General features: G+C 48.3%; 1 protein-coding gene across 1 annotated transcript in view; it reads left to right on the forward strand.

Annotated features, from left to right (window-relative positions):
• Positions 1-15,878, forward strand: part of EIF3B (eukaryotic translation initiation factor 3 subunit B) — a 404,806-nt gene that overhangs the window by 279,280 nt on the left and 109,648 nt on the right. The window contains exon 14 of the mRNA XM_078664978.1: positions 5,732-5,870. Coding sequence (XP_078521104.1) covers positions 5,732-5,870 — 139 coding nt within the window. The remainder of the gene's footprint in view (positions 1-5,731; positions 5,871-15,878) is intronic.

The following is a 15,878-nucleotide window of genomic DNA, read 5'->3' on the forward strand; positions in this document are numbered from 1 at the left end:
GAAAACGCAAAATGCCAAAGCTTCGCCGCAAGGTTTCCACATCCGCAGTCTCAGGGCAATGCGATATGGATGAACTGGTCAGGCAAGTTTGCGTACGCTTTTCCCCCAGCCCCGCTCATACCACTAGTGGCACGCAAACTACAACAGCACTCAATGACCCTCATCCTAGTTGCTCCAACGTGGGCGAGGCAGCCGTGGTACACCACATTCCTACAACTTTCCGTGGTGCCTCATCAAAGGCTCAAATTAACACCCAGTCTTTTAACGCAGAGCCATGGCGACATTCAGCACCCAGATCCGCAACAGTTGAACCTAGCGATCTGGCTCCTGAGGTCATAGAATTTGGTTACCTAAACTTGCCTCCCGACTGTATGAATATTATCAAGGAGGCAAGACGGCCTACAACCAGAGCATGCTATGCGCAAAATGGAAGCGATTTGTCATCTATTGTAACAATAATGACATAAGTCCGCTAGATGCATCTACTCAAAACATCATATGTTATCTCTCACATTTGCACAGATGCAATCTGGCTTACAGTTCCATACGGATACATCTAGCCGCCGTCGCAGCTTATCTTCAGAACAGGCAGCACCTTTCACTCTTCAGAGTGCCTGCCATTAAAGCTTTCCTAGAGGGACTGAAACGAATCATTCCACCAAGACACCCACCTTCGCCTGTCTGGAACCTCAACGTGGTTCTCACCAGACTAATGGGACCACCTTTTGAACCTCTACATTCCTGTGAGATACAATTCCTCACATGGAAGGTGGCCGTTCTAATAGCTATTACATCGCTCAGAACAGTTGGCGAGCTGCAAGCCCTAACTATTCAGGAGCCATTCATACAAATTCACGATAATAGGGTAGTGCTGCGAACTAACCCTAAATTTATGCCAAAGGTGGTGTCCCAGTTTCACATCAATCAAGCCATAGAACTGCCAGTATTCTTCCCTAATCCAGATTCCGTGGCAGAAAGAGCTCTACATACCCTAGACGTTAAGAGCTCTCCTGTACTATATAGACAGAACAAAACTTTTCAGAAAGACCAAGCAACTGTTTGTTTACTTTTCCCCACAGCACAAAGGCAACCCCATTTCCAAATCAGGTATAGCCAGATGGATTGTTAAGTGCATACCGATCGGTTATCAAAAAGCCAAACGCGCAATAACAGTTCCCCCCTCGAGCGCATTCAACACGCAAGTTAGGGGCATCCATGGCTTTCCTGGGAAACATTCCTCTAGAAGACATATGTAAGGCAGCCACATGGACTACCATACATACATTTACCAAGCACTACTGCGTAGATGTGCACTCAAAGCAGCAAGCAGCCGTAGGGCAGGCTGTACTCAAAACTCTTTTTCAGACTACTGCAGCTGGCACGGGCAACCCCCGCTAGGAGGAAACTGCTATACATTCTATGCATAAGATGTGAATTCAGCAGCCCACATGCCTCGAACGGAATATGCTACTTACCAGTATGCATCTGTTCTTGGCATGTAGGGCTGCTGATATTCACATCGCCCTCCCTCCTCCCCGGTGCCTGTCGCAGCTGTAGCACTCAAAATATATCTCTAGCATGGACATCACTTACTGTATCATACTCCATCCCTGCCACAATGGCGAAAAACAATCCGAGGATGGAGAGGATGCCCATGCGCGCTGTAGTCTAGGGGAGGAGCCACCTATCGCGTGATACTTCGAAGACTCTTCCAGGACAACAAGGTGCAATCATCCGGACCCAACACTAGGTGGCGATCTATGCATAAGATGTGAATATCAGCAGCCCTACATGCCAAGAACAGATGCATACTGGTAAGTAGCATATTCCTTTCAGCTTAGACCCCAGGATTGAACCTAGGAGCCAGTCCTGGAATTAAAAAGTAATCTACAAAGTAATCATCTGTGTTTATATTAGGAAATCCATTGAGCTCAATGCTAAATTATGTGTAGAATTGTTTTGCCTGCTGCAAACCCTGTACCTATTGACTTTACAAAGTGTATTGCCTTTCTGCAAAGTACTCATCTGAGACCTCTCATATTGAGAACAGTATATTTTTTTGATACCTGTTGGTTCTAGAAATAAAACAACTATCTTTTGATATAAAAACAATTGGCCTGGAGTACAGTTTTGAGTGTGTGAAACCTTTTGCTGACTGAGTGTGTACAACAAATGCTTTACACTGTCCTCTGGTACTGCCTTACTGCCCGACCAAGCTACCACTTTAGAGAGTAAGGTCAAACCTGGCTTTTATCCTCTGTTATACCTCTGGGGTTTGTGGACTCTATACACACTGTACCTTATTCTGGTCCAGTGTATATATAGAGCCACTTTCTCACACCTGATCAATACAAAACCCCGGCAAATTATTTAATTCAGGAGGGCAAATAACTAACCAACGCATCAATCAAGTGTTCCATTGATGCAGCTGACACAGCCTCTAGGTCCATTAACACTAGTGTGCTACTCAGAAGACATGCCTGGTTACGCATCTCAGGCTTTAAACAGGAGGTACAGACAATTATCCTCAACCAGCCGTTCAATCAAGAACAACTTTTTGTACCGGCTGTAGACACCACTCTAGAAAAGATGAAAAAGGACACGGAGACGGCAAAATCCATGGGAGCATTACAGTCTCCATCCACAAGTGGTTCCTTTTGTCGCTCCTTCTATAGAGAAGCATCCAAAAACATTGGAACAGACATCGCCTCCTCTTCCTACAAAGAAGACAACAAATCTGTGTCTTTCTATATCTCGACAACTAGCTAATAAAAGCCAAGTCATTCAACCAGTGTGTTCATCACACTCCTCAAACCATCTAGCTGCTTCACAACTTGGGATTCACAGTAAACTACCCCAAGTCAATTCTTCAGCCCTCCCACATACATCAGTATCTAGGGGCCACAGTAGACATCTCCAGAGCTCAGGCATATCCCAATCCAGCCAGGATAGCCAGTATGCAAACACTAATCACCAGTTTTCAACCACAGCATTCCCTCCCAGCAAGGGTGTTCATGCAGCTCATAGGAATGATGGCCTGTTGCATCTTTATCGTACCTCATACAAGACTTCAGATGCACCCCTTACAGGAATGCCTAGCACGTCCCTGGAACCAGGCTCAAGGACAACTTACAGATCTGGTGTTTGTGGACAGCCGCACACATCGCTCTCTGCAGTGGTGGAACACACAAAACCGGTCCAAAGGGCGGCCGTTCTTGGAGCCCGTTCCACAGATACTGCCAACAGCAGACGCATCACTCACCGGCTGGGGAGCCCATCTCCTAAACCACACAATTTAAGGCAAATGGGCCACTCAACAGAAAGTGCTCCACATCAATCACCTAGAATTACTGGCAATATTTCTAGCATTAAAATCATTCCAAGTACATCTACAGCACAAGACTGTCCTAGTCTGGACGGATAACATGACAGCCAAGTATTACATTCAGAAACAAGGAGGCACACATTCTTTACAGCTGTCCCAGGACCCATGAGAAGCACCAACGTTCTCCTCCTAGTCCAGCCCCTGCAAAAAAAGAAATCCACTCAGTCCCGCTCCTTTTCCGGCAATGCCCCAAACATCTGGAATGCCTTCCCAAAAGACCTACGATGCAACCCTTCCTACTCTAGCTTAAAAAAAGACCTCAAAATGCACCTCCTCAATAAATAATGGGGATCCTTACCAGCGCCCTGTACTCGCCCTTTCCCCTTCCACTTCTCTGGTCCTCCCGTCTTTACTATCGTTCTCCAGCAAAATAGCAATATCGCATGGTGGCACACTGAGTTTCGCAGCCCTTGATTTGCTCGCATGCTAGTAGGCCTTTGACAGCATACGAGAAATGGATCCTTACTAGATCATCATATGTCTAACTTCTCTTGGATATCCATGCCTTCTTAGTAAGGCCGGTCCGCCCTTTAGACTCACCGGCTCGCGCCCGTAAAGAGATAGAATGTGAACGTACATGTACTGACAAGGAGTGGAATGACATTCTCTATAGAGTGCGCACCTCTGCACTCAACACCACTAGCAAAGAGATGCTCCTCAAGATCGCCCACTACTGGTACCATATGCCCGCCAGAGTAGTGGCATGGAACCGGTCTGGAAATAGGAGATGTTGACGCAATTGTGAACACCAGGGCACACTCACACATATACTCTGGCACTCTCCCAAATTGGTAACCTTTTGGTAAGAAGTTTTGACTTCGGTCAATACTATATTTCAAACTGACATATTCAAATTCTCAAATTATAAACTATTAGGTCTCGCTAACACCCTCATGTATCCGCTGCACCCGCATAGAGGCACGGCGATCACATTGCTGCTGGGTGCAGGGAAACCACTCCTGCTGGCCAGATGAGGAACAGACTAGGTTCCAACACACTTGGATTGGTCTGGAATATACTGGACATGGACAACCTTACGGCTGTGCCCACGCAGCAACTACCTTGTTTTGATAAAGTGTGGCAACCCTGTATACAAGTTTTGTCGGATGAATTCCGAGTATTGTCATGCCCCCATATCTAAAAATTCTATGCCTAACAACACAAACACCAGGGGTGGCTGTATGATGTTTCACTATTCATGACGAGCCATTAGTTGGTCTCTTTCCCCCACGACGACCCCCTCTACCAACACCACCACTCCACACCCCCCTCCACCACCACCACCCGCGACCCCCATATATCCTCTCCGGTTCTGGTCTTTACTGATAGTAATCTTGTATTTGTTTTTCTTAAATGACGCCAATTGTATGCGCAATGTTATATCACCGCCTGCCTATGGACGTAGGCGGCTAGTAATGCAAGCAATGTGTCAAATATTAATAATAAAGAGCTGTTAATCCTAAAAAGTAAACCAATTAGCCAAATTAACAAACAAAACATTTGGCAAAAAAACTATTGAATTACCCCCTTCTAAAGCCCCGCATTCTTGGTAAAACATAGCCTCTAACAGACTCAGCACATACTATGCCAAATTGCACCTTTAGGAAAACTCCAGCCAGCCCTTCCATGATGTAGAGTGAGAGGTAGTTTTGAAGGAATTAGTCATACAGGAGATGGCTAGATTTAATGTGACTTGGAAATTGAACATAGACATCATGTGTCTTGATTGAAAAGTTTAAACTTTGGAGGTCAGATCAAGAAGGTGGGATCATTTGGCTTGTACTGCTTTCTTCTCTTGTGCAGGCTGGAAAATCTTTCTTTTTATCACCCAGGAGAAGTTTGCATCACAAATTTGGCCTTGAGGCTAAAATGTGACCATTTCATAGAGGACTGTTGCTTGTTACATTGGCTGCGGATCAGACTGGCCTACTTTAAATTGAGGTCCTTTCTCATCATACAGTATTTCATACTCGTCCAAGGTTACTCTAGGAGGTTCTTGTCCCATTTGGCATCCCACTTTAAGTCTGCGTGCTCTTATGCCTTGGCCAATAGTGTGCTTTATAACTCGAAAAATGAATAATTTGTTTGGCGAAAGGCACCAATAGGGACATGTCCGAGTTGAATTGAACACCATGCCAATGTAAAGATGTGTGTTCAGTCTACCCTATAATATTGGGATTTACTGTAAATGTGTTTTGTTTGATAAAATTAAGTCTGTTTTGTGGTTCTGAGAAAATAAATCTCAAGCAGAGCATTTAGTGATTGAGACGGATTAGACTGTTTACAAATTGAGCGTGGGATTGTTCTACTCTTTGTGATGCACCATGTATTACTTTGTATTCTCAGTATGAATGGTGCCTTGGCATTTGTGGACACATCTGACTGCACACTCATGAATATCGCTGAACACTATACTGCATCTGATGTAGAGTGGGATCCAACTGGTCGGTTTGTTGTGACCTCTGTCTCCTGGTGGAGCCACAAGGTAAGGCAAGCATTAATGTTGTTGCAGTATCCATAAAACAAAGATGCAGGAGGTTGATATTGTTAGTGCTTGCACTGTTCAGTATATAATAATGTTTATTTGTCAAGAATTTGTTTGTAAATGTTGTTAGACGTAACTTCCACACACTTATGGCAGTACAGGGTGGGCTGTCTTGAGACTGTTTGCTCAGTCTCGGGTATCATATTTTCCTGATAGAATTACCTAGTCTTGTGAATCCTCCCAGGTGCCATACTCAATTAAAAAAACTTTGTAGTAGTTATTGATTTCTCCAAGAACTCATTTATTATGTATGAACCGCTATTCCTTAAGGGTTCATTCATGACGTCTTCCTCTGCCCGACTTTACGTCAATGCAAACCTTCCAGGTATAAATATACCTTCCCTTGCCACGGCAAGTACGGAGGAGACCACGACTTTAGAGGAGTTTGTGTCCCGGGCTGACGCACTGAAAAGAGATGCTGTCATCCCTGCTCGCAGAGAATCCAGCTTCCAGTGTTCTGACTCCCTTCGCGGTCTGTTAGAGTTCGAGACCCGGAAAGAGATTCCCACCTCCCTCATTCTAAGGTATGGAGCTGACTAGAACCTAGAGGGACTCTTGGCATACCAAACTATAGCATACCATACTATAGAATACTGCACCTACTTCTTACCTTGTACTACACTTAGGTTAGGTACACTGGGGTAGAACTAGTTAGAGAAGCATCGTACCAGTACTCACTTTTTAGCCTGTGCTATTTATGTATATGTAAATGAATGTGTCATAGCTAAAAGACGATGCTATTGCAGTATTATTTCGATCTACAGCTTACCCTGTACATAATATATCTCGCATACTGTCTTAAGATTGTAACAGCTCATATCTCTTACACGAGAAACCAGACTGTTCAATAAATCCTTTTATTGAAACGCCCGTCTATTCCTTTGTGTAACTCTGAAGAAACTAAGCATGCACAATTAGCTGAGTGAAACGGTTATCTATTGTTGCCACTATTCTGAGACTTGTTCCGATTCTAAAAGGGAAACAAAGTTGTCATGTTTATGCGGTTGCCAGAAACTACTCCCTTCTTGTTTACAAGGAGTTTCTAGTGGCCTCTGAGTTAGCTGGTACAAAGTAAATTAAGTTTAATATACTCATCTGAAAGAGACACATTAGTGATAAATTCCTTACCTTAGAATATGAAAAATTGTCTGTGTACAGAAAATCAGACTGGCACCCTGCCTTTAAGGCCCCAGAGAATCTGCACACTTTGCCTTTAAGGCCTCTAGGAGAACTCTGTTCCCATCATGCACCACAGGTGACAGTTAGGTCAGTTCTTTTGTACGGTACAGTAAACTTTTAGCAGGAATCTGCACTTAAACAACTTCATAATACATATTGAAAAAACTTCAATGCTACTGCTCGCCCGGGGAGGCGGGAGGGTGCTTATGACTTTAATGAGTATACCCCTGGAAGAGAACTAGGATTACAGGTAAGTAACTAATCCTTCTCTTCAAGGCGATACTCATTAATAGTCATAAGCACTGAATAGAGTAGCAAGCTCATACCCACTAGAAGCGGGCGAACAGATAAATGCATAGCTGCACTTTTAAAAATACAGTGTTTAACTAGAAACAGCAAACAAATTTCTGAGTGATGCTTGTCCCACTTGTGCATCAGTTTGCGCATCAGAATCCAAGCAGTAATGGCGTGTAAAAGTATGCACTGAACGTGAAGTAGCTGCTTTACATATCTCTGACATAGCCACATTCCTAAGGAGAGCTGTGGTAGAAGCTTTCCCTCTCGTAGAATGAGCCCTAGGTCTACCTGATAAAGACTTGTGGGCTAGCTGATAAGACAGTTGTGAGAAGTTGGCCTGATATATGATGCTCACTAATTCTGGTAATCACCTTGTATCAGTCCAAACAACCCTTATGGTGATTGGTTGTAAAGTCAACCTGATAGACCAGCTATCCTAGTAGCGTGGACAAAAGCAGTCTTTAGGCTAAACTCTTTTGGCATGTGAAGCCAGCTGTTTTACCACAATATAACCCCTTGAATACCAGATGAAAGGACACCACACAGGTTGTTATGAAAATAAACGATATATTTATTAATAACAACACCTCTGGACTCTTTATGAGGTCAGAGGGCTAAGCACATGACAATACTACAAAAGAAATACGAGTTCGCACAATATCTACAAGTGTGCCTGAGGGGCACGGCAAACCATATACTCAGAACAATGGAATGCGAGGAAGGAAAATACTGTAAGAAGATCCAGAGGCTAGAGGATCGCTGGGACTACGCTACAAACTAGGTAAGTAAGGAGCAGGAGGCCCACGGGACTCACGTGCAGAGTGGAAACTCTCATGCGGGATGAGTACCAACGTCTATGGATGTTACAGTTTACAAAGTTACGGATTCCGGACGAACCCGGCTGGATGGAGGGAAAACAACAGTGGACCTGGACACTAGGATAGTGGACACAGACTTCAGCACCTAGAAGCTTTAGGTTCGAGGCATGTGGGCTGCTAAATTTATATCTATTGCATAGATCGCCGCCTAGTGTTGGGTCCGGATGATTGCACATTGTTGTCCTGGAAGAGTCTTCGAAGTATCACGAGATAGGTGGCTCCTCCCCTGGACTACAGTGCGCATGGGCATCGACTCCATCCCCAGATTGTTTTTTTCCGCCATTGGGTTTGGATGTGATTTCGACGTCTCCGTGTCGGAATCGTAAAAGTCTCTTCTTTAAGGCCAAAAGGCCTTCGTTACCTGCGTCGGTATTGTTTGCGTGCGGTCTCGAGCATCATCCGGCTCTTTGAGTCGGAATTCTGCGGAGTCGAGTGACTCTTCCAACATCGAGGCCCTCTCGTCGTAGCAAGACCCCGACGACCTTATCACGGAGCGGAGTCCGTTCAAGTTCTGCCCCGTCTGTGGATCCAAATATCCACATATCGACGTGCATCCAGTCTGTAATAAATGCCTCTCGCCGGACCACAACGAGGACAACTGCATGGCCTGCTCTAAGTTCAGGTCCAAGAAAACGCTCAAGCTTCGGCGCGCGGTGCGCCTTGAGGCCCAGCGAGCGGCTCCGGCACCCGACGACATATTCGACGACCCCGCGGAAGAAGGCCAAAGCCATCATCTTCAGATTTCACCGCCGTCGACGGAGGTCCAGGCCGATCCCGAAGAACACGTCGAAGGACAGGGCCAAGACCTTCAATACGTCGAGGAGGTAGGGGACGACGAAGAAGTTTATGGGGCCGCGGAAGATAGCTCGGAGGAAGAGCTATGCCCCGAAAGTTACATGACTCAGGCTCAGGTCACGGGATCTCCACTCGGCCTTACCCACGACCCTGCACCGCTATCCCCGGCCCCGCCTTCTGGCCCGACCACGGACACTCCAGCGGAGCCGCCATTGCGCGTATCGAAACCGAAACCTTCGGAATCGACTACACCAAAGATGGCCGACATCCCACCAAAAACGAAACCGAAACCATCGGATTCGACAACACCTAAAATGGCCGACGTCCCAACAAAAATATCAAAGCCTGCTCCCTCATCGACTCCGTCGCCCTCCGGCCCTCCGAAGTCGAAGACAACTGTCGAGTCGACAGCGCAGCAGAAGGTGGCCAAGGACCCGTCCCCTAAGAAGGTTGTCCATCACGTCTCGAGCACAGTCGCTCCGTCACGTTCCACTAAGGCTGTTGACACGCCTTCGGACAAAGCTGCGGCGCAGACAAGTAAACGCACAGTCGAAGCGAAGTCAACTAAGAGCCACGATCCGAAGGCCGGAGGCACAACGCATTGGCACACGGATGCCGGGTCTGCAGCAACGGCGTCGGCGCCTAAGCCTACGACGGAGCCGTTGGAGCAGAAGATTCGTCGGCGGCACACTCGTCGACACCAAGGGCCTCCGACGCTACCGAACATCGGGCGTCGGGTACCAAACCCTCCGCCTCGTTCACAAAACAGGTCACCGACTCCCTCAAACGTATTCGGGAGAAGACTTTGACGTCTACGGCTCCCACGCCGTCGGCTCCGAAACCGGTGGACACACCTGCGAAGACTTCGACCAAGCTTCTCTACACTCTGCCACCTAAGGTGGCACCAAAGGCGTTTGCACCCAGATCGGTGCCGAAGAATGCCTCAGAAGAACAATCTGAGCATTACATCGATGCCGAAACAGGGAAATTGACCCTCTATAAGAGAAAGATCACTTCCCAGCCATTGGACTCCTATGTCATTCCACTAAAAAGGAAAAGGCCGACACAGGACGTTCCTACCCTTGTTGAACCTATTCAGCCACCACCAAGACTGAGTCCATCACCTTCCCCCAACCAGTCAGGGGGAGAGGATGACGACCAAGATGAACAGTACAATTTCCCTGCTGACAATGACCCTGATGGTCAACAGGGCTCATATGACGACACTGGTGACCAAGGAGGTCATCAGGTGGTACAGGATCCTCAGGGTTTTGGTGCACGTACATCACCTACTGAGGATTCCGCCGCATTTAATGCTTTGATAGAGCGGACCGCTGCAAATCATGATGTGGACATGCATGCTGACCCGGTGGAGGAAGATTTTTTGTTTGACACTTTCTCTGTCTCAGAAAGAACAGTCAAGACACTTCCTATGCTAAAAGGTGTCCTTAAGCATGCCCCAGAGATCTTTAAGGAACCTACCAGGGCGAGAGTGGTGAATCCACGTATTGAAAAGAAATACAGACCGGCACCTGGAGACCCGGCATATATTCGGGGACAGTTGCCTCTGGATTCGTTGGTGGTCGCCAATGCCCGCAAGAGGGCAAACTCCCAGACAACGGGTGAAGCTCCTCCCCCAGACAAGGAGTCGAAAGTGCTTGAGGCTTCTGGCAAAAGAGTGGCTGCGCAGGCTGCCAATATCTGGCGTATATCAAACACACAGGCACTATTGGCACGATACGATAGGGCGCATTACGACACCCTACAACAGCTCCTTCAACACCTACCTGATGAGTTTAAGGAGGCAGCCGAAATGCTCATACAAGAGGGAAAGCTCATCTCAAACGCTGCAATAAAGTGTGCACTTGATGTGGCTGATACAGCTGCTAGGGCGATTAACACTAGCGTCATGTTAAGGCGACAAGCATGGCTTCGCATATCAGGCTTTAAACGTGACATTCAAACAACAATACTCAACCAGCCCGTAAATCCTGACAGACTGTTTGGCCCAGATGTTGACACCACCTTCGAAAAAATTAAAAAGGACAATGAAACTGCTAAGTCCATGGGGACGCTTCAGTCCCAACAATTCAGGGGGAGCACTTTTCGTCGCTCAGGAGCACGTGGTGTTGCCAGAGGACACTTGGGTCAACAGACACAATTCACGAAAGGTGGTGCACAATCCTCGTACCCAAAGCAGGGTAGAGGGGGTTACAGAGGTAACAGTGCCAAGGGCAGAGGCAGAGGAAACACCAACTTCCGTTCCTCTGCCGCAAACAAACAGTGACTCTCTGTCACTGCCCCCCGACCATCCAACACCTGTCGGGGGGAGACTCCAGCAGTTCCTGCCAGTCTGGACATCCATCACCACAGACAGGTTGGTGAGACAGCTTATCCAGTACGGTTATTGTTTGGAGTTAACATCAACTCCACCCACCATTCCCCCAAAACAACGTCCTATGTCGGCAGAGCACTTGCACTTATTGCAGCAGGAAGTTGTGGTGATGCTGCAAAAAGGCGCAATCGAGCTCGTACCAGTGGAGGAGGAAGGCACAGGGGTCTATTCCCTGTACTTCCTTATCCCAAAAAAGGACGGATCCCTCAGACCCATTCTGGATCTACGCCCCCTCAACCTGTATATACTGTCAGAACACTTTCACATGCTTACACTGCAGCAGATTCTTCCCTTGCTGAATCAAGGGGACTTCCTAGCAACCTTGGACCTCAAGGATGCTTATTTCCACATACCACTCCACCCATCCCACAGAAAATACCTCAGGTTCACCATTCACAACAGGCATTATCAGTTCAAAGTCCTGCCCTTCGGAGTGACCACCGCCCCCAGAGTATTTACGAAATGTCTGGCGACAGTTGCGGCGCACCTCAGGAGGCAGAACATACATGTCTACCCTTACCTAGACGACTGGCTCGTTCAAGCAAAGTTGGAACAACAGTGCGCCGCGGACATGTCCCACACCATTCACCTCCTTCACAGTCTGGGGTTCTCACTAAACTACCTAAAGTCGCACCTTCAACCAGCCCATGTGCGGCAGTATCTAGGCGCGACGATAAATACCCTGACTGCTATGGCTCAGCCAAACCCGGTCAGGATCGACAACATTCAGTCGCTGATCCAGAGGTTCAGACCGCAACACTCCCTGCCAGCGAGAGTGTTCATGCAGTTGATAGGCATGATGGCCTCCTGCATCTTCATAGTCCCGCACGCGAGGTTGCACATGCGTCCGCTCCAAGAATGCTTGGCAAATCAGTGGACACAGGCTCAGGGACAACTGACAGACCTAGTGTTGGTGACCGGTCGGGCATACAACTCTCTGCATTGGTGGAATCCACACAACCTTTGCAAGGGACGACCGTTCCAAGAGCCTGTGCCACAGATTATCCTAACAATGGACGCATCTCTCCAAGGGTGTGGAGCTCATGTGCTCCACTACACGGTGCAGGGACTGTGGTCAACGCAGCAACAAAGGATGCACATCAACTACCTGGAATTGATGGCAATCTTCATGGCGCTCAAGTCCTTCAAAGTACATCTGTGCAACAAGGTCGTGTTGATCCGGACGGACAACATGACAGCCATGTACTACATCCAAAAGCAGGGAGGCACTCACTCGCCACAGCTGTCTCATCTGGCTCAGGGCATGTGGAAGTGGGCCATTCAGAGGAACATTTTCCTCATGGCGGAACACCTCCCGGGCAAGGACAATCAGATGGCGGATCTGCTCAGCAGATACAGCCATCAAATGCACGAGTGGGAGATACATCCATCAGTACTCCACCCGTACTTCCAGCAGTGGGGTCATCCAGAGATAGACCTCTTTGCCACAAAGGAAAACGCAAAATGCCAAAGCTTTGCCGCCAGGTTCCCTCACCCGGAATCGCAAGGGAATGCGATATGGATGAACTGGTCAGGCAAATTTGCGTACGCTTTTCCCCCAGCGCCTCTCATTCCGCTGGTGGCAAGAAAGCTAAACCAACACTCGATGACACTCATCCTGGTTGCTCCAACGTGGGCACGCCAACCATGGTACACCACGTTTCTAGAACTTTCCGTGGTACCGCATCACAGGCTGCATCTCTCCCCAAGCCTCTTGACGCAGAACCATGGCGACATTCAGCATCCAGATCCGCAACAGCTCAACCTGGCGATCTGGCTCCTGAAGTCCTAGAGTTTGGCTACCTCAACCTGCCTCCAGAATGCATGGATATCATACGAGAGGCAAGAAAGCCCACTACCAGAGCTTGCTATGCAGCAAAATGGAAGCGGTTTGTCATTTACTGTACAGAACATGACATCAACCCGCTAGATGCATCCATTCCTAACATCATCTGCTATTTGTTACATCTTTACAAATGCAATCTAGCGTACGCTTCCATTCGGATACACTTATCCGCCATAGCGGCTTATCTCCAGAACAGGCAGCATCTCTCTGTTTTCAGGGTGCCTGCAATTAAAGCCTTCCTGGAGGGACTGAAACGAGTCATTCCTCCAAGGACACCACCAGCTCCAGTGTGGAACCTCAATGTGGTCCTCACTAGGCTGATGGGCCCACCTTTTGAGCCACTGCACTCCTGCGAAATTCAGTTTCTAACATGGAAAGTGGCTTTTCTCATTGCTATTACATCGCTCACACGTGTTAGTGAGCTGCAAGCGCTCACAGTCCAGGAGCCATTCATACAAATTCATTCAAACAGGGTAGTGCTACGCACTAACCCCAAATTCCTTCCAAAGGTGGTGTAACAGTTTCATATCAACCAAACTATTGACCTGCCCGCATTCTTCCAAAACCCACAAACAGTAGCGGAAAGAATGCTTCATACATTGGACGTTAGGAGGGCGTTGATGTACTACATTGACAGAACACAACCCTTTAGGAAAACACAACAACTTTTTGTTGCCTTCTCAGCACAGCACAAAGGCAACCCTATTTCCAAGGCAGGAATAGCCAGATGGATTGTTAAGTGCATTCAAATCTGTTATCAAAAAGCTAAACGTACTTTAACAATACCCCCAAGGGCGCACTCCACACACAAGTTGGGGGCCTCCATGGCTTTCCTAGGGAACATCCCTTTGGAAGACATTTGTAGAGCAGCCACGTGGTCTACACCGCACACATTTACCAAACATTACTGTGTCGATGTGCATTCCAAACAGCAAGCAGCTGTAGGACAGGCTGTTCTCAAGACACTCTTTCAGACTTCTGCAGCTGGCACGGGCAACCGCCCCTAATGGAGGGACTGCTATATATTCTATGCAATAGATATTAATTTAGCAGCCCACATGCCTCGAACTGAATATGCTACTTACCAGTATGCATCTGTTCTTGGCATGTAGGGCTGCTAACATTCATATCGCCCGCCCTCCTCCCCGGTGCCCGTAGCGGCTGCAGATACTCTCTTGCATTCAATCATTAGCATGGACATCCTTTACACTATTTCACTCCATCTCTGCCACAATGGCTAAAAACAATCTGGGGATGGAGTCGATGCCCATGCGCACTGTAGTCCAGGGGAGGAGCCACCTATCTCGTGATACTTCGAAGACTCTTCCAGGACAACAATGTGCAATCATCCGGACCCAACACTAGGCGGCGATCTATGCAATAGATATGAATGTTAGCAGCCCTACATGCCAAGAACAGATGCATACTGGTAAGTAGCATATTCATTACCTAACCCACAGTCTGCGGGTGCATAGGGCTGAAGTTGCGTCGGGTTTGCTGCGTTGATCCCGGTGATGCCTGAAACAAGAAGTTGCTGGCAGGCAGCCAGATGGAGGAGTCCGATGGTTCCAAGGAAGGAACTGGAAGATGGAAGTCCTGAAAGGGAAGGGGACAGAGTCTTGGTCACTAGCCAGTGACGGTGCTGGAACCAGGAGGGAACGAGGTGCTGTCACCGCAGTCAGGTGAAGGAAGGGTCACTTCTCTCTGTAGCTGCGCGGACCAGGATCTGTTCTTCACGACCAGGCTGGAGGCACGAGCTGTCCCACGTAGTCTGCTGCTGTTGGCGGTGTCGGATCGTCGATCTGGACAACAGGCCTTGGCTAATGCAAGCCACGCGGTGGAACAAAGATGGCGTCTGGTGTGGACCAGGAGGGTCCGGGGTGCTTCTCTTTCACAAGGAAGCAAGGGCCAGTCTGGGGGACCAGACTAGCAGTGTCGAAATCTTCGGGTCGTCGTCTCAGAGGTCACTAGCCAGCCGGCAAGTGACCAGACAACAGGAGGGGCAGCAACCAGGCAAAAGGGCCCCACGCAGATCACGGGGATGCTGGGGGCTGGTCTTCGGTGCAGGAGCTGCGTCGGGGTGGGGCTTCAGTCCCCAATGCACTCACTTGAGGAACCCTCAGGGGTCGTGCTGGAAGCGCTGTGCAGGTTTCTTCAAGATGGCCGTCTCCACGTTGCTCGTCGCACCCACGGGTCCCAGCTGTGCTGTGGATGTGGGTAGAGGTCAGAGAGGTCTGGAGGTCCGGGTCTTGTCGAGCTGGGTCGTCGGATTCCGGGATGGAAGGACTTTGCAGCAAACCGCACAGGAGCTTGATGGTGCCTGCGAAGCAGGATGGTCACTCCCTGACCATAGGGGAGATTCTTCTGTCTTCTGATGATCAGGAGGTCGAAGGTCAAGAGTTCTTCGTGGAAGTTGTCAAGAGTAATCTAATCTGGAATGGGATCAGCTCCTACCTTTATTCAGCTAAAGGGGGCTGCACTACGACTAGGTCCCTCCCCTGGGTGGGACCAGGAAGGGGGGTGGTTACACCCCCTATCCTTTGTCCAGTTTCCCGCCA

This window comes from Lissotriton helveticus, chromosome 10 (assembly GCF_964261635.1).
Source record: "Lissotriton helveticus chromosome 10, aLisHel1.1, whole genome shotgun sequence".
NCBI classification, from domain to species: domain Eukaryota; kingdom Metazoa; phylum Chordata; class Amphibia; order Caudata; family Salamandridae; genus Lissotriton; species Lissotriton helveticus.